Source organism: Ambystoma mexicanum, chromosome 1q (genome assembly GCF_040938575.1).
Source record: "Ambystoma mexicanum isolate Mex_15411 chromosome 1q, UKY_AmexF1_1, whole genome shotgun sequence".
In the NCBI taxonomy this organism is placed as follows: domain Eukaryota; kingdom Metazoa; phylum Chordata; class Amphibia; order Caudata; family Ambystomatidae; genus Ambystoma; species Ambystoma mexicanum.
In genome coordinates this window covers 1,405,371,016-1,405,390,857 of record NC_090922.1, presented here as the reverse complement: position 1 = coordinate 1,405,390,857, position 19,842 = coordinate 1,405,371,016, and the positions used below count along the sequence as shown (strand labels likewise).

Here is a 19,842-nt window from a genome sequence, read left to right as displayed (position 1 = left end):
TGGGTCCCACAATGGATGGCGGACATATTCAAGTTTCTGGGAGCCGTACTAGCAATAATACTGCTAGGATGCAGTGTTATCAAGATAATCATCATACAGTGCCAGAAAACTGCAAAGAAAGCCATTGGGATGAAAATAATGGTTGACATCGAACCAGGATGGTAACCCAGAGATTTAACTGATGAAGAAATAAGAGACTTTGTGAAGGCTAGTGAATTTGCACCAGAAGGAACAAAGTTCACATATCCCAGGAAATGAAGAAAGTATGAAGGGAAATGGATCTATTGCAGCCCAAATGGACAAGGCCAGCTAATGACATGGAATAAAGATGAACATGTAAAAACCACAGGAAGTTTGAAGGGTGTGATAAAAATATGGACTCCAAAGAAGTACACATTCACACCATCATGTACAAACCCTGAAGACGATGAACAGGACACTGAAGAAACTAAGGAAATAAATGCAAAAGAAGAAACAGAAGTGGTTGATGAACCGACCAGAGAGGGGAGTGTAGAGGAGGTCCCGGGCTAGGCCTGCACCTGCCCCCCATTTCGAGATACCAGGAGCGTACTCGCCAAGGTATGTGACGTTTGAGGAGCAAATGAACCAACAGAGAGCTGCGCTGGGACTCTGCCCAGTGTACCTCAGAAGAGTCGTACATGTTTAAGCAATCATAACCAGACATCCATGGGCTGCACGGTACCCTCTTAGGCAACCATACCAGCAGCTGAGACAAAATAAAGAGTACCTACAGACGGTCCACGAAGACACCCAAAGAGCCTTAATGGAGGGCCAGTGGAAATGACACAAGGGCCTGGAGAGACTCGCGAATGAACGAAAACGGCTATCGAAGATAGCACGCCAGTGCGAGTAGCTATGAAAATAGATGTAATGGACACAGGAAAGAGACAATGTTAAAACGTAAGGAAACATTGCTATGAGACAAGATGGAAGTAACCAAACAGTTAACACGTGTAAATAGGCTTGGAACGCAAGAGACTAAGAAAATTATACTGCTTGAAATGCTTACTAGAAGAATAGAGCGGCAAGCGCCAACAATATATATCTACCTCAATAAGACACATTATACAAGTGCGACTCCATTTTGTAAAGCAGAAGTATGCTCAGGCGGCCAGAGGCCTACTAGGCCAGGTTTCATATTCCAGCTAAAGACAGAAAGAAGGGTGGAATCGAAACTCAACAAAGAGCAGCCCATGCCTGGGAATTCGAGGTCAACCGAAGGAAAGGGGGAGAGCGGCAACGCTGGAGAATCGAAACTTTAGAGCATACCAGCCTGCCCCATGAAGGTCAAGATAAGGGGGGCCCAGACAGGTGGTGAGGCTAAAGAAGAGTCTAATACACGAAAAGCTGGAAACTGAAGCAGATTCATGGTGAACAGACATGTGACCAGTCAGGCGCGAAGAATTACCAACGTCTGATGTCACCCAGATCCAAGGGTGCCATAACTTCTCAAGATAAGAGGCTACAGCTTTGAGGCGAGGCCCAGCCAACTAATTGACACATAGCTCAAAAGCCCTGATTGATGGAAGGGAGGCAGCGCGCATCTTGGGACACTAGGCACCTGGGTGTCCAGTCTGCAAGCTGCCAATTAAAATGGAGATTTACGTCTAGGGGTGTAACCTGCCCAATCACAATGGACCAAGTTATCTACTGTCCTATAGATAGTAGAACCAATGAGACGTCGTACTTGTAGTGATGTCTGACACGCGTGATGTAGAGGAATGGGCATAGACACCCACCCAATAAGAGTTATCCGATCCGCATGCTCTGTTACTATATACAGATATAGCACCTATACTTAAGTTACCTTTCCTAACCAATTATATTGCATGACGAATTTGTAGCGGTGGACATCAGTGATGACAAGATTTGTGTATAAAAGATGCTGTTCAACTGAAGTTCGAGGAAGTTGGAGCGAGACAGGTGATCGCAACGATGCTGATTTCCAATTGTTTCCCTGTTTGATGTACTTGTCATTAAACAGACTTTCCTTTACCAAACTACTGAGTCCTCCTTATTGAGTCGTGTTGGAGTAAGTGAATCCTGCACCCCCATTCCTCACAGGGTGCAGCTATCTTGTCTTAGAGGTACTAGAGGGTGAGCACTGACCCGTGGGCCCGTTAGTGGAAACACTGCCCTCCTGTACAGCAGGCAAAAGCCTGAGGTGAAGGTAAGATAGTGGGAGTGAGAAAGAATGGAAATTGTGATTCCGTTCGACTGGAGCATGTAGGTAAGGGTGTAGCGACGTGCTGAGTCCTTCTAGAGTGCTGCTCTTATCCTCTGCTGGGGTCAGGCATAGACGGAGATAGGAAGGACACAGAAGAGGGCCCAAGAGCTAGCATGTTGCATGGAACTTTATGCGCCATCTTGGAAGGGGTCTGGATGATTGAGCTAAAATGCTTCCATCTCTTCCACAGGGACCAATGTTGCGTGCAAGGTGTGACAGGGGATCAAATTGTCCAAGGAATTTTGGAAAGGGTGTTGTTGCCTCAGTTTACAGAAAATGAACCAGATGAAATAGAAGGAGGTACATTGGGCTTTGGGGGAAGCTGCTAAACCCTCTAGAAAAGAAAAGCAGGGAGATGAGCCTACTATTTATCCCAACCAAGCTTTTGCCCAGTGAAATGATCCAGCTCTCGCTGAAGCTCTTTTACAAGCTATGCCAGAAGGAGAAGATATAGAGAACAGGAGCCCCTTTTTCTTCCTAAAGCAGGGATTTTTGTACATATGGGAGACATCTACAGAAGGATTAGTAAATACACAATTGGTAATCCCCAAGACCCACTGAAAGGTGGTACTGGAGATTGCGCATTCACATTTTACCAGGGCCACTTAGGACAATCCAAAACCCATGCATATATTAGTGTAAAGTTTAATTGGCCTGGTATCCACGGAAATATAAAGACCTTTATCCAGACATGTAAAATATGTAAAAAAAAAACAGCACACACATCCCACCACCTGTCCCACTGTATTCTTTACCCATCACAGAATCAATTTTTCAAGAATCGGAATGGGCATTTTTGGACCTCTAGAAACACCCAGACTAGGCAATAAATATGTCCGCGTTATAGTTGATTATGCAACAAGATACCCCAAAGCCTTCCCAATGCAAAATAATATCACTTTTGTTTGGTACCAAAAGATATAGACACCTTTGACCTAATACCTCTAGAACTATCTATGCAGCAACAAGAAGATGTAAAAGATGTAGTCACATCATTCCCCGATGTATTTTCAGAAAAAACAGAAAGAATCAAAGGCACCTACTACTATATTAGAACACACCCGGGAAAGGGGGTTCATTCAAAACTGTATAGACTCCCGGAGACCCGTAAAAAGATAGTGGTTGAGGAAGTATACAAAATGTTGCAAGCAAATATTATCAAGCCTGCTTCGAGTCCATGGTCCTCCCCTATCATATTAGTTACTAAATCTGACTGTCCCTGGAAGTTTCGCAGAGATTTCTGTCGAAGTAATGCAATTTCTGACTTCAATGCCTATCTCATGCCAGGCATTGACGGCCTAATTGATAATCTTGGAGCAGCCACCTTTCTATCCACCATAGACCTCACAAAAGGGTACTGGCAGGTCCCAGTATATGGACATGATAAGGAAAAGATGGCATTTTCAATGCCTCTAGGACTGTTCAATTCAAAGTAATGCCTTTCGGCTTAGAAGGCACACCAGCCACTTCCAGCTCCTAATGGATAAAATCTGACATCCCTATTCTGCCTTCTGCAAAGCTTATATTGACAATATAGTCACTTATTGTGAAACCTGGGAAGACCATCTTTACCAGCTTCATACTATTATGAGAGTACTCAAAGAGGCCGGCCTAACTGCTAATCCATCTAAATCCAGACTGCCCTGTCAGCCGTGAAATATCTCATTTTTTTGTAGGGAATGGGAACATACAACCCCAACATGAGAAAGTGAAAGCCATCCTAGATACACTTACACCCAAAACTAGGGATCTGAGAGCCTTTCTAGGGTTAATAGGATATTACTGTAGGTTTATCCAAAATTATTTGGACAAAACAGCTAGACTAACAGATAAAATCATGAACGCTGTACCCCAGACACTTCATTGGTCTGACAAGGATGAGATATGTTATAACACCTTAAAGCAAACCCTGTGCCAGAACCTGATTCTGAAGGGTGTAGATTTATCTAAAGGATTTCATATTGCAAATGGATGCCTCCCCTAAAGGGCTAGGAGCAGTACTATCTCAAGTCTGCGATGGATTAGAACACCCTATCCTATTTGCAAGTCGCAAACGTTTCCCACATGAAAGAAATTACTCTGTGCTGGAATTGGAGGCCCTGGCCATCAAGTGGGCCATTATCCAGCTTAGATACTACCTTTTGAGAAGAAAGTTCACATTGGTCACAGACCATTCTCCCCTAGTTTGGATTAGCCAGCGCAAAGACTCCATCCCACGTATAATGCAATGGTTTCTAGACCTGCGGCCCCACTGCTTAAAGACCAGGGGAATGTAGATTTCCTTTCCCGGTTCCTCTGTGGAGCAGACCCGGCTAATTTGCATGGAGGAAGGGTATGTGAGATACCCGAAGGTGTCAATGCCCACTAGTGCCTGGAGATCTGTTGTCCAGGTGGCCAGGACACAGCCATCGCTATCGGATCCAGTTCCTGGCAGTGGATCAATGGTGGAGGATCACCTGGATGAGGGGTCTTAAGGGTACACCGAAGGTTGAGACACGGTTCCCCCTTCCTATTAACACCTGTTCCGCATCCTACCCAGTAGGATATGTAGAAGTTCTATCCCCCCCTTTCCAACAAAAACACTTTCCTAAATTGTGACAGACAACGGACAAACATGAGCCGTTAACCTGACATGTCCCAATACCAAGGTCAGATAGGGTCAGCCAATTGATAATAACTATGCACACCTGATGGCCCTTTCCCTTCCCCACAGGGATAAAAGTCAGAGCATAAAAGCACACTACGAGCAAGGCCAAAAGCACGAGGAAGCACTTATTCTAGACCAGCAGTTCAAATCGAGAAGAAAGGCAGCGAGATCTGAGAGGACGACAAGGAGGGAAGTGCCCTTGTCCTTTTGAACCCAGACTCGCAAAGCCTCCATGAAAAGAATTATAAGACCAGGATTTACAGCTGGCATATGGTGTAACAGATGTCAACGGTGCATGGGGGCCTGTCGCTTTGATAGCCCAGTTGGGTAGGCATGCTTGCTACTGTGGTACCATCCTTAACTCCAGAGGCAAGACAAGCCAACGGGTTTAGCACAGCCGGTTAGTCAGAGAGAGCTGATAGCAAACCGGACCGTGTTGAGCCCAAGGTTACAAACGGCAACATTGTGTGAACTGGTGAACAAAGAACTTGTATCTGTTTGAGCTTGGGAGTAAGTACAGTGAAGCACCAGCTAAAGAGTGGTCAGGCACCATGGGGGTGCTTATTCGGAGGACTCTTGACTGGTCCCGTTTGTTGAAACTACAACTACCAGGAGGCACTAGGAGAGGCCGCAGTGAGGAGTCAGAGGGGTCATACAAGGGTCGAACCAAACCCCTTGTACAATGGAACGTCTCTGACATGTTGACAAGAAGGGGAGTGAATCCTGCATTGAGAGAAAGTAAAGTGAACTGTGCATTTGGCAACAGTGAACCCGGCTGATGGATGCCTGCAAATTGGGGTGAAAAGTAGTACACCGGTGAACATTGTATCCACAAGAGTAAACCCGTCTGAGGGTTGTCCACAGTGAATGGTTGTCTAAAAAGACATTAATAGTCTTGAACAGTGCATTGTGAAAGAAAGGCTGTATTGAACCCGACAGATGGAGGCCCACGTTGCACAAAGGATTGGAGCCCGAGAGAGGGGGATCATAAGGCGTGAAGATTTACTGAAGGAACTTTTGTTTTGTGGATTGTAACACATCAGGTCCTCTGAGGCAAGAGACTGTGTAAAAGTGAATTGGCCACAGAAGGCCCTGATATTTTGTGACCGAGCTGTAACCTTGTGCTGGTGAGTCCCAGGAGTGTGCTGTGTATAGGAGTCCCGCCTTGTTGCATGATAAAACTGTGGGGAAGGCAGACCTCCAGCCATACCATCCCGACTTATCATTTTAAGTACACTTCTTTCTTTTCTGATTAACACTATCCCACACTATTTTGTAATTTAGCGGTAAGGATTGGCAATTTTTTTTAAATTATAGGCCCTTTTTATTTAACAAGACCCCACCAGGACTGCCTTATTATTATTTGCTGGTCGTAGCTTGTTCGCATCTTAATCCCCCGATTAGGCATTTATCTCACCTAATATACAGTTTAATAAACACCCATGAACTGTGCTCACTTGTGTCTGTCTTTACTGTTGCCACCATGAATTCCTTACAATGCACACAAGTATATAGTCAGGAAGAAATGTTCACTAACAAAACAATTTACTAGGGTTACACTGTCTAAAGTAAAGGGACACCCTTATTAACCTAAAATGCTAAAATTGCAGCCTCACAGAGCTGGTCGAAACACGGAAGTAATACTGCAGGTATTGTAAAGGTCATTGGTCATCAATACGAATACTTCAGGTGGCTTGGCGAAGCACTGTTGTGGTCCCCAAAACGAACAGGAAAGAGTCCATGGGACAGGCCTCAAACACAGCTGTAAAGTCCTAACAGTTGTATTTGCATGCAGTCAAATCAGCAGAGAACGACTGAAGCCACAGCCAACAGTACAGGCCAGATGCCACAGAGATGTAATTTATCTAGTAAACAATTGACCATGCAGGCAGACTCACTCCACACACCCCTCACAATCGGATGGCGGTCCACCTAGATTGGGACAGGACACATCAGCATGAGCACAGGCCTCAGAGTTGTGTGTTTATTCAGCAGATACAGCGGCAAACAATGTCAACACTGAAACAGAATCCTTTACTTCAGACACGACTCACGTGTGGAGCGACCCCCAGATCAAATTATAGCGCAGCAGCACGTGCAGACGCCGTACATTTCTGTTTGTACGCGGAAAATACAGTTGATCATTGAAAACACATAATCAGTTCGAAGGCAACACTCACAGGATGAATTGTACCAATACTTACAGTGTGTCCTGCCTCTTCAAGGAGATCTTTAGTTTCTCTGACCACTCTTCTCATGCTGGGGGTTGCAGGGAAATAGTCATCTGTGTCATAGTAGCCAATCCTAAGGCGTCCTGAACTGGAGTACACCTGAAATGACAAACAGGCCTTCCATTAAACACAGCCTTCTCATGTGTTGACTTAATTGAAAGCAACCGCATATTGTTGATACAACTATGTCAATGAATCCTCCACGTGGCTCCAATTTATCGTTTATGTTCACTACTGCATGGATGGATGGTGAGAATATGTTCACTACTGCATGGATGGATGGTGAGATCCTGAAGTCAGCAGGACCTCACCCCTGAGTCCCCGTGGTCTTTGTAGTAGCCAATGCATATGTGATATTTAAGTGCAAGCCTGGCACTTACATATGCAGGGAGGCCTCGGCTGGCTTGTGGAGCAAAAACAACGCCTATCCCTCCCATAACAAGCATATCTTCTTTCACATAAAGAGACATACGTTTTGTGCCAGCCAGTCACGTGCATTAAGCTACACTGACCCCGAGATTAATGAATTGTTTATACAGTACTTGCCCTTAAAGAAATCACCACAATTAATATGGCCATGATATGGAACCTGTGCCTACCAGGTGGTAATGGCACTGGGGCGTTACCAGCCACTACGGCCCGGGTTCCTTATCATTATGGGCATTAATGGTGTTCAATAAAAAAAAAGAAAAAAAAAAGAAAAAGAAAAGGGAAGTTATCTTGCTGTTTGGTGCCGTGGCATCCTTTCCACGTCCATTTTCGACCTGTCATGTCATCAACCAGGAAATAGATTGGGAGCCTACATTCAGCACTGTCCCTAACCGGAAGTTACGTTTATTTATTTTTTAAATCTCACTTTGCCTTTAGCAACAGCTACTCGAGGGTGCTAAAGGTCAAGTGAAAATAATGTTTAATAAACAGTTTTTTTCAGTCCTGCAATGCCGTACCTGCTTCAGGAATCCGTCATCAAGATGAAGATGGACCGCGGTGGGTGAAAAGGCAGCACGGAAGGAGGCAATCTGCGCCCTACACCCCAGGAACACAGTGTGTGTACCTGAGGTAGGAGAGCTCAGGAACTGCCAGCCACACAGATGGTGCTCATGCCCAGTAGGGGCGGCTATCCAGGTCCCCAAAGTGCAGAGGGTCATCCCCCAGAGACCCTGTCCCACGCGGGTGGTGCTAGTGCCTGAAGAGGCGGCCATCAAGAGCTGAGGGACACCAAAGGTGATCTGCAAAGAGCCCAGTGCAGTATCTAGAACAGCCAAGAACTGTGCAGGACAATGTCAGGCTAAGACAACGACCAAGGTGCACAGGCACAGGCCCAAGGGCCCGCAGGGGCAGAGCCCCCAAGTGGTGGATCAAACTCCATACAGGCTCCCAGACACACTAGCAGCGCAAATGCCAGGGGCTTTTGATGTCTCGGACACGAGCAACATGGGTCCCAGGTGGACCAAATGGATCAGGGACTTTGAATTCTATATGGGGGCCACATGACCCATAGAGGAGGCACGTCAGAAATGCCTATTGAAGTTATCATTGGGCTCCGCTGGACACTGGACATCATCGACGAGTTGCCCCCCCGACTCCATTGACTCCCTCCAAGACCTAAAAGACACGCTAGCTGCCTGCTTTACTCCCCACACCAACGTGGATTACAAGAAGCATCTCTTCCACAGCACCAAGCAAATCAAGGGAGAGACCATGGACGCCTATGTCATGCGGCTCCGCACCAAAATGAAACATTGTGACTTTGCAAATTACTCCAACACGGAGGCACTCCAATCTCAAATTTTAGCAGGGTGCGAGTTGCAGACATTTTGCAGGAAACTGCTTCAGAAACAACGCACTCTGGACGAAATCCTCGCCTTAACCAGAGCTGAAAGGGCCATAGACTCACAAGTAGAGAGTTTTAATAACCCGACCACTGGGGAGAACATCCACAGGCTGCAGCAGGAGAGAAGGTCTGAAGAACTCTTTTGCTACAAATGCAGCTTTGAATACCCCCATGAAGGGACCTGCCCAGCCATCGGCCAGCTCTGCGCCACTTATGGTGAAGAGGGCCACTTCAAGTCTGTGTGTAGGCTCTTTCGTGACAAAGGGAGGGAAAGGACCAGGGAGGCACCGTCCCGACCCAGGACAAAAGCCAGCTCCTCATCTGGGACCCATCCCAGCACGGCTCCCCAATGGCCAAATAACCAGGCAACCCCGAACGCAAAGGAAAGGGATTCGGGGGAGGAGAGGCAAAGAAGGGACAGGAGAGACAGAAGGAGGTACGTGATGCGTGCAACGCCTGAGTGCAGATCAAGATGTCACGTGCGCTACCTTGTCGAACAGTCACCATCTGACTCTGATCCCAGCTCATCAGGGAGCAATCAAAAGAGAAAGGCCTATGTATACGCCCTGGGGAATCCCACCGCAATGGCACACAGCCTGACCCTAATCATTAAACTGAATGAGAACCCTACAGAATTCCTCATCGACACTGGGGTCACGGTCAATGTCATCAGTGAAACCATATTCAAGGACCCGCCCACACCACCGAAACTGTGCCCTGCTACAGTAGACATTTATGCTTACGGGGCCAAGACACCCCTCAAGTGTCTAGGACAGTTCGAAGGCACCTGCCGATACAAAGGGCATGAACAAAAAAAATCCCCATTCATGTCTTAGCAACCGAAACTGTTTCAAGGCAGCTGCCGATATGGTACTCATTCACATCCTGGATAACATCATGGTGCACAAATACATCGACCTGGTTGAGATGATCAATAACCTCTACCCACGAATATTCAGCGGCATCGGGAAACTAAAGAATCGACCCGTAAAGTTGCACATTGACAACTCCATCCGACCCGTAGACCAACACTATTGCGGGATCTCAGTCAACATCCAGAAGAAGGTGGAGGATGAACTACACAAGCTGCTCGAGCGAGATATCATCGAGCCGGCCACCGGCCCCACTACCTGGGTGTCCCTTATAGTGCCAGTGCCAAAAAAGGGGTCAGAAGCCATTCGACTGTGCGTCGACATGAGACGCCCCAACCAAGCCATACAGAGAGAAAGACACCTGGCCCCACGCATCTCAGACATGATTCATCTTCTAAACGGGGCCAGGGTGTTCTCCAAGTTAGACCTGCAGAAAGGGTACCACAAACTGGTACTGAGCCAAAAAAGCCGGAACATCATCACCTTTGTCACGCATCTGGGCCTCTTTCGCTATAAACGGCTGAGCTTCGGTGTGTCCTCGGCCGTGGAAATCTTTCAGGCCGAGGTACACAATGTGATCAAGCACATCCCGAACTGCCTCAATTATAGCGATGACATCTTGGTCTTTGGCTCGGACGTCAATAAGCATGATAAGGCTCCCATGAAAGTGTGCAAAGCGCAAGAGGCGGCAAATCTCATGCTTAACAAGGAAAAGCGCGAGTTCTGGAAGAGCACACTAAAGTTCTTCGGTCACATATTCTCTGAAGCTGGCATGACCCTAGATCCAGACTAGTTTGCTGCACTAAATGACACCGCACCCCCAGCCAATGTCTCTGAGTTAAGATCTTTTCTGGGTCTCGCCAGCTACTGCACCCGATATATCCAGGACTTCGCCATGGTAAGCGAACCCCTAAGACTACTCACAAGACAATGATGCCACGTTCTGCTGGACGAAGGAATGCCAAAGGGCTTTTGAGATTATCCGAGAAAGGGTCGCCAGATCAGAGAACATGTCATACTATGACCCAAAACTCCAAATGGAACTGATGGTTGACGCCAGTCCTGTAGGGCTGAGGGCCATTCTTGCTCAGGCGGAACCTAGAGATCCCACAAGAACGCATGTCGTTGCATATGCCAGCAGGAGCCTCTCTGCCATTGAACAGGCATACTCACAGGCAGAGAAGGAGGGGCTCGCCGTGGCAAGCTGTTCCGCGTCATCACGGACCATCAGGCCTTGCTGTTCCTGTATGGGAACACTCAAGTAAAAATGTCCCCGAGGATAGCCCGGTGGGGGTTGCAGCTGCAAAACTATGTGTTCGAAATAGTGCATCGGCCAGGGAAAGGGGAGAATGCAGCGGACTTCCTGTCCAGAGGACCTCGGGAGGGGTGCATGCCAGAACCATAGTTGGCAGACAGACACCTCTGATACCTAATTCACCAAACTACTCCAGAAGCGATCGATATCGGGACCATTGCCCGAGAGACAGAAAATGATCCAGCGTGTCAAATCATCTGTGAAGGCCTCGAATCGGGTATGTGGAGGAGATCCAAGGAGAGAGGGCGAGCTGCTGGGGACCATGTGCAAGAGGAAGTGGATTGACTGATCCAGGTGAAGGATGAACTGGCCCTGTCCGATGAACACCTCCTTCTAAAGGACTGTAAACTGGTGATCCTGCCATCCCTACGGGCCAAAGTCATTGTGATCGCCCATGAGAACCACCGAGGGATGGGGTCAACCAAACGCAAGCTACTCCAAAAGGTTTGGTTTCCAGGCATGGACTCCCGAGTGGAGGAAACCTTAAAATCGTGTCCTATGTGCAGCCTCATCACACCCAACCGGCATCCGGAACCCTTGAGGATGCCTGAGCTTCCACAAGGAATATGGGAGGCTGTCGCCGCGGACTTCTTTGGGCCCGTGGAAGGAGGGAAATATGTGCTGGCGGTGATGGATGAGTCCTCCCGCTACCCTGAAATACAAATCATATCCTCCACAGCCGCTCATCATGTGGTGCCAGCACTTTATCGTATATTCTCCGCTTACGGCATCCCAAGAGTGCTCAAGACGGAAATGGGCCCCAATTCAGTGGGTATCAGTTCCCCCCATTTCGCAAACTATCTTGGTTTCCAACACCAAAAGATAACACCCCTATGGCCACAGGCGAATGGCATGATAGAACGATTTATGGCCAATCTCAAGCGGGCCCTCCAAATTGCCAAGCTCACCGGACAACCGTTTGAGCAAGTCCTAAATCAGCTGATGTGGGACTACCGGGGCACTCCTCATAGCACCACAGGGAAAACGCCTGCTGAGGTCATGTTTGGAGACATTCAGACCTGGATCCTGCAGGCCACTCTGGGAGGACCAACTGAGGATCGTGACAGGGACCTGAGGGAACGAGATGGCACCGGCAAAGAGTGCATGAAGGAGTATGCAGATCAACGGAGAGGGGAGAAAGAACTCCAGATTGCTGTGGGTGACATTGTCGCCGTGAAGCAGCATCAGACTCACAAACACACTTCTGTCTTCCAAGACGAGCCAATGTTAGTCATGCAGAAGAAGGGATCCATGATCACGACCCAGGGTGTGGGAGGGTCTGTCACTCAAAATTCTTCACATTTCAAAGGGATATCCCTCTTTGGGATCTCGCCGCCTGAGTGGTCAAGTGGTTGTTCCTCTTGACTATGAGCCCAATGATGCATTTCTCGGGGTCCAAGGAGAAACAGAGGAGTCGGACATGGAAGGCGCACCTTAGCTGGAGGTTAGTGGAAGCCTGTAAGGGTATACGAGTACCCGTCCTCAAAGGGCTTGGAACAAGCCCCGCCGATGGATTGAGGAAATGGGTTCACCCACTTCATCACCTGCTCACCTGTTGTGTTGTGAGGGACAAGTTAATGTTTAAAAAGGGAAGGGATGTCATGTTGACGTTCTAGTGTTTAGCCGGGGGGGTGGCCATTCAGGGAAGGAACTACGCAAGAGGAAAGGGAAGTAACGGGAGGCAGGAGGCAGGATTAAGAGCAGTTGGTGGATGTTACTGAATAAAGAAAACATATGCAGAAGTGCTCCATCTCTGGCCTTTTCTTGCTGTGCCACGCGCATAGGTCGTGCCTCAACTCACACCATAACACTACCTAGGTTGCTAAGGCAGTTAATCACAGAGCCACATGTATGCACTAGGCATCACCTTGTCTGGTATAAAGAAGTACACGCAGCCAGCTGGCCCCAATATTTCTCACTACCAAGGAACTTGGACAGCTCTATTTTACCAATCGCATCTCCCTGCTTTGATAACGTCTGTTGGGATATTGAGCCTCTCCTTAAAACAGTATCACAGTAACATGCAAACGTGTGGGGGATGCAAGATGTTTGAGGTTCCCCCGATATTCGATATTCTCACTGCTTATAGACATACACAGGATGTGGACAAATGTGGGGGCTGTAAACAATGGGGTCCCCATGCACTGAAGAGGCTGCCCGACAATTATGTGTAAACTCTTTACCTACAAGACATTTCAAGAGTGATCAAGCAGTACTAACTCGAAAGTGAGTGGGTCATCCAGTTCTTACACTTTTGTATGTCTATGGGTGTTTTGGAGTTAGAACAGGATTATAAGTCAGCTGCTTGTACCTGCCAAGCAACTACAGATACCTCTTGAGCTATGAAAATGGTGCCTATCAAGACATCATCACAAGAGAATTGAAATAACTTTGATAAATTGAACATTGGAGGCAACCGAACAGGAGGGCTGAGGAGGGATGGATTTTAGGAACTTTGCCATCCTGCTCTGGAGCCCAAACATTTCGCCAATGCTTACAAAGCAAATGTTCAAAATATGCCCCTGTTCCTTTTGCAGTAAGAAAACATTTTCCAAGTCCACCATGCCTCACTTGAACTCCCCCCTGTCATTCTGTTGATCCATAGTTTGGTCACATATTAAACCTTTGTGTAATTCACAGTCATGCTAGTTCTCTAATAGACCTTGTTCTCTTCTTTTTTTTTAACCAGAATGCATGCCTACCTACATGAATTAGCCTTTGTGATTGCTGCTGTTGCCCAGTTTCTAAATTTCATTAACCATTGTCACTCACAATTGGCAGTGGGTGGCCGCTAATATTGACAACCAGCAGCACAAAACATGCTTGTTTTCCACAACACCTGCCACTCACCACAATTATGACCCCATCACATTCTACTTAAACTTTGTAGACAGCACCATTTCCTGGAATTTGAATTCCTTAAGCGATTAGGGCACAGATGCCCATCCTTATTTCCATTGGAAATCATTGAAAGCCCACCCACTCTGAATTAGCAGAGATCTCCCATTTTTCTTTCTCTGCCTTTTCTTACCCAAGCAACTACTAGCTGTTGGACCAGTACACTTACAAAAAGAAATACATTATTTCACAATCTGTTTAAGTGTTTAAGATATAAAGACTAGATCTTTTGAGCTCTGTACCTCATCATTGAATGGAATGGGAGGCACGGTTGGGTCCAGTCGGAACATGTCCTCGCAAAGGAGAGCCCTCATGCACAGGGCCAGATCCTCCACATTCCTTCCCATAGGACCCATCACTGTCGCCACTAAGATTACAAGAACAAGATATATTAATCAATTGACATTAGAAATAATGTTGAAAGCTGTTGAAATGACCAAAATATAAGTTACACATTATCATTCAGTTACAGCGATGATTTGAGGGTTTGGTATGGGGGAGTGGGATTCTAGAAATACACATTTGGTCAAGTACACAAAATGAACATTAAACAGTTCACAACTACAGAAGAACCCTATGGTAAAGGTGACATTACTTTAGCCCAGCGTCTTATATATCGAAAATCAGTCAGTCAGTTTGATTACAAACTATTTTCATCTGATCACTAAGGCTGAGCAAACCTTTCTCAGAAGTGATCTGCAGGCTCCCACAAGTCTTAGTTTTACAGGTTTCCTGCAGACTTTTCTTCCAGCGGGGAATATATCTTTCTATTAATTCATCTCTATCGGCATCTGATTTTGCAAATGTTTTCTCTTCTAAAGTTCATTCCTACGCCAGATATTCTATCGTCACCCTCCTATAATTCTTCTCCTCTATCTTGTCCTACCCCTTCTAACACTATCTCTAACTTCGCTCCTGTTTCTGACTCTGAGGTGGCTCTTCTGTTGGCCAAAGATCAACCCACTGCTGCCCACACTGATTCGATTCCTTCTCTGCTCATTCCTAAAATCTATCCCCTCCCTTTCTTGCTTCTTTCTTTAACATCTGTCTTTCCACTTCTACTTTTCCCTCTGCTTTTAAACATGCAATCATTATTCCTATTTTAAAGAAAGCCACAACTAATCCTCTTCTTGTTTTAAACTTTTCGTCCTAAATCTCTTTGACCTTTTCTATCTAAGCTTCTTGAGCGTCTTATTTATTCACAAATGTCAACGTTCGTGTCTGGTCTATCTCTTCTTCCCCCCACTGAGTCTGGCTTTCGTCCCTGTCACTCCACTGAAACAGTCTGACCTATGTGCTTAACTCTCTTCTTACAGCTCATTATTCTAAACAGACCTTTGTTCTCATCTTCTTGACCTATCTGCTGCTTTTGACACTGTAGATAATTCTTTGCTTTTTGGATTCTCTTTCTTCCTTTGGTCTTCAGGGATTTGTTCTATCGTGGTTTTCTGCTTACTTATCGAACCGTACTTTCACTGTCTCCTGGGGTGGCAGCACTTCTCAATCTTTTCCCCTTGATCACGGTGTTCCTCAAGGGTCAGTCCTGGGTCCTTTTCTATTCTCCCTATATACCTCACTTCTTGCTCCTATAAATTCTTCTTTTGGACTTTCGCATTACTTTCATGCTGATGATACTCAGTTCTTTCTATCTTTTTCATCCTTTACACCTGATATTCATCAAACTCTCTCAACATGTCTTTCTGCATCAAATCCAGGCTAACCTCCCATTTCCTTACTTTAAATGCCGGAAAGACTGAGGTCTTATTCTTTGCTGTCAACACTCTCTTGCCACAGTCTCCTCCTTCTTCTATTTCTTTTCCTCCCTCTATTCTATCTATCTCTCCCACTGTGCGTAACCTTTGTCTCTATTTTGACTCTAATCTTTCCTCATCATATTTCTCTCACATCTGGTTTGTGTCGATTTCATCTCTATAATATTTGCAGAGTCCGCCCTTTTCTCACTTTTCAGGCCGCAAAACTTCTCATCTCTACGTTAATTTTCTCTCGACTATTTTATTGTTCTGTCACATTCTTTGGTCTTCCCTATTCACGTCTCGCTCCTCTTAAATCAATCTACCATTCTTCTATTTGCTCACTCTGTCTTCTTTCTTATTGGGACTCGATTTCTTCTTCTCTTGCCTCACTTGGCTGGCTGTCTTTCCATTCTCAACTTAAATTTAACTTTCTCTGCTTAGTTTTTAAATCTCTCTACGGACTTGCCCGACTATCTTGCATCTCTTCTTTCATTTTATAATCCTTCTTGCTCTCTCCGTTCTTCTGGTCTTTTCAGGTTGAATGTTCCCCATCCCCCTTGTGCTCCCTCCTGCTTTCGTTCTTTTCAGCTCCTTGCTTCTCTTCATTGGAACAAGCTCCCTCTGTCTCTCAGCTCCATTACTTCTTACTCTTTGTTCCGTTCCTCCCTAAAAACTCACCTGCTTCAGTGTTCTGATTGATTGTTACCAGGAGTATCTGTTACCAGGAGTATCTGAATGTTGATTTGCACTCCTGATGTTATGTACCGTTGATTTTTCCTATGTAAAGCACTTTGGACAAAGGTGCTATATGAAGCACAATAAAAATACAAAAAATACAAAATACAGCCCACATTTTCGTTTTCGGTTCAGGGCTGGCTGATTCTTGCGAAACAAACAGATAACAAAACTTAAAAGGCTTCATGAAGGGAAATTGGAAGGGCTGAGTGAGGTTGCCTGGGGGAAGTGGTTTAGCAAGAGAAAAGGAAGTGCCGGGCATCTGTAAATATAATCCAAGTAGGATAGCACATTAAGCTATGTGGTAAGATATCTCCGTAGATTAATGCACCTACTGATGAGACCTCTGTGTGACCTGCAGGTTGCAGGGTTGACTGTGGGTAAGAATAACAAACCCTTTCATACATTTGAAGTTAAGCAAATTAGTAAAGTTGAAATGGGGAATTGTATGATTGCATGATGACTGTGTGTTGGAATGAACAAGTAGTAAAGAAATGTAGGACTGCCAGTCATTCAGCGGGGGCAGGCGGTGGCTGTTCTGATGGCAATGACACTCTGCAGTACTGCCTGTGTCAGGGTGAGCAGTTTGGCAATGGTTGGACGGTCCAATCGTACCACTTGGCTTGGCTCTTTTCTTAAATTTTCAAAATCACAAATATGGACACTAACCATGGGCACAATCATACCCTTCCACGATATTACTAATACTGTATACTGTGAGAAACCTGAGGGTGGCCCTACACCTACTCCCCATGGGTCCTCTTCTCAGGTGGCCAGGCAAAGGCCATCGTTTTTGAATTCCGGCCCTGGAGGTGGAGAAGCTAAGAAGGGTCATCTGGGTGGAGGATCCTTGGGGATTGGGGGAGGATGTGTAAGTGATTTCAATCCGGCACACACCCACGTCAACGCCTAGCATGTAGTGCACAACTGAAGTCCTTATTTATTTTTGTCTAAAAGTTCTTTATTCTGAACGATATACCACTCATATCACGCCCTTCTCCTGGAACCACTCCTGGTCACACTGAACCAGGAATCAGGCTGGTTTGCAAAGTTAAAATATTTATTTATGTATTTACAATTTAATCACACTATGTTTTAATGGGTACACAATAGTACCAATGGGGTGATGTAACACTGACTAATCTCTTTAATACACAAGGAGTAATAGTGAGCAAAACAATTCAGCACAGAATTAATACTTTTATGTGTGTGTTCAGATCAAATAGCACTGTGGTTAAACTGCTTTTCCCTTCTGTATTCCATTTTCCCTTGTTGTGGAGCCCAGTGCCATTTTCCATGACTGAGATCTTTGTTCCACCACTGACAAACTGCGTGGTAGATTGGGCAGCCATCTGTTTGTGCTTTGCAAAGCGTGATTTTCATAGGTTTTGGCATGCACAAGGGTCTTGCGGCCATTTTGTGATTTCTGGCACCATCATAGCACAGTGATGCCGAATGGCAGAGCAAAAAGTGGGTCATAACATCCCACAGAGCCCCCCCGCCCCACGACTTGAGTTTGACCGCCCGTCAAGGGGAAGTCGGGAGATTGGGATGTTCAGGTGCTCTCCTTGCCGGTTCTAGATGGGAGTATGGAGCGATACTCCGGGCTCCTTGGGTCTTTACTCCCAGCCCCGAGTGGTCCTCCTTGGTAATTAGAAATTCTTGGTTCCAGTGTACGTGTTCCCCCTAGAGGAGCGAATCACAGGCCCGATAAAATTGACTTGTAAATCTGACCAAGGCAGTGTCATCCCCCTCTTTTGGAGGTGAGCACAGTGTGTGAGTGATGTTGGCTGAAATGGTGCACACACAAGACACCCCTTCAAGTATTGGTTGAGGTCCTGCCCCATGTGTGTCCAGTATGCAACCTCTTACATGATTTCTAGTGTATCATTGGCGTGACTTAGCATCAGGCTTTGGAATGAGGTAGGGACCACCCACTGGTCATGGCCAGCTATGGTTCTACTCACCAACAACCGTCTTGGATTCGAAACATTTTTGGACATTCCATCAACACCTTGAGGTCCTCTTTCCCAATGTAATCGGTATCCGTCAGGGGAAAGTTCTCGGGGTCCTCAATGTGTTGATAAAACGTACCAATTATTGGATCCCCTTTTTGAGCCGTATTCAAATCAGCATCTGCGGTCTCCTTACTCCATTGTGCAGTTGAGAGTTCATTGTGAGCATTTGTCTGGGACCTAGTAATAGCAGTGACTTGGATTTCCCCCAACAGCGACTCAATCTCAAGTAGATCCCCTTGGATGGCTCCGGTTTTGGCCAGCTGATCCGCTAGGTCATTTCCAGTTTTGTCTGGTCCCTTGACTTTAGAATGACCCTTGATCTTTTTCCAGTAGATGGTCATCCCATTCGAGGTGACCAGATCATCAATATTTCGTATTAATTTCCCATGTTTTATGGTTTGTTATTAGCACATAGCATGCCTCTGGTTTTCCAATTAACCAGGTGCTCCACAAACCCGTTCCGTACATAATCTGAATCAGTGATTATGACCAGTTCGTGGAGTTGGTGTTGGACAGCAGTGAGGATGGCTTGATGCACAGCCATCAGCTCTGCCACTTGACTACTTTGGGGACCGATTTTGTACCCAGCAGAGTGTTCTGGGGCATCATTCACCCATGCATTCCCTACGCCGGCCACAAGTTCCTTTTCCCCGTTGTTGGCAACATGGTAGGAGCACCCATCCACATAGACAGTGGGCATTCCCTCACACTGGTCTTCTTCATTGACTTTGTGTGGGGAATTAAGGTATGCCTCCATGTTGTCCTTGATTTTAAGACTTTCGTCCTCGAGAACATTTTCTCTGGCACAATCATGCAAGTCAGCCAGAACTTGTGCGAGGGGACTCTTCTTGTTTTGGCCATATCTGACCTCCACAGGAAAGCCTTGCATTGACAGAATCCAGGAAGTAATTCGGGAATTACTCACATTTCCGAGCCGGATTCTGTCACTTTGAAGATATTGCAAAGGTTGGTGTGCAGTCTCCACTATGATGTGTTCCCCCAGGATAAACGGACGGTAATTCTTCAATGCCCACACAGTTGCCAGGAGTGTCTTCTCAGAATCGTTGAATTTTTCCTCCTCAGAGGATAAAGTTTTACTCACATAGGAGATTACTTTATTGACCTTTTCATGCTTTTGATATAATACTGCAGTCAAGCATGTATTTGAGAACCCTGTCTCCATGAAGAACTCCTTGTTTTTGACAGGGTAAGCTAGGCAAGGTGCTTGTGAGAGGCTTCTTTTGAGTTGTCTTACTGCCTCAGCTTGCTCTGGACCCCACTCCCACTTGA

At 46.1% G+C, this 19,842-nt stretch overlaps 1 protein-coding gene across 1 annotated transcript in view; it reads right to left on the bottom strand.

The window, feature by feature from the left end:
- LOC138548282 (vitamin D3 hydroxylase-associated protein-like) overlaps positions 1 to 19,842 on the bottom strand; it is a 746,809-nt gene that overhangs the window by 248,062 nt on the left and 478,905 nt on the right. The window contains exons 7-8 of the mRNA XM_069642265.1: positions 14,288 to 14,412; positions 7,100 to 7,225 (exon numbers count right to left, since the gene is read on the bottom strand). Coding sequence (XP_069498366.1) covers positions 7,100 to 7,225; positions 14,288 to 14,412 — 251 coding nt within the window. The remainder of the gene's footprint in view (positions 1 to 7,099; positions 7,226 to 14,287; positions 14,413 to 19,842) is intronic.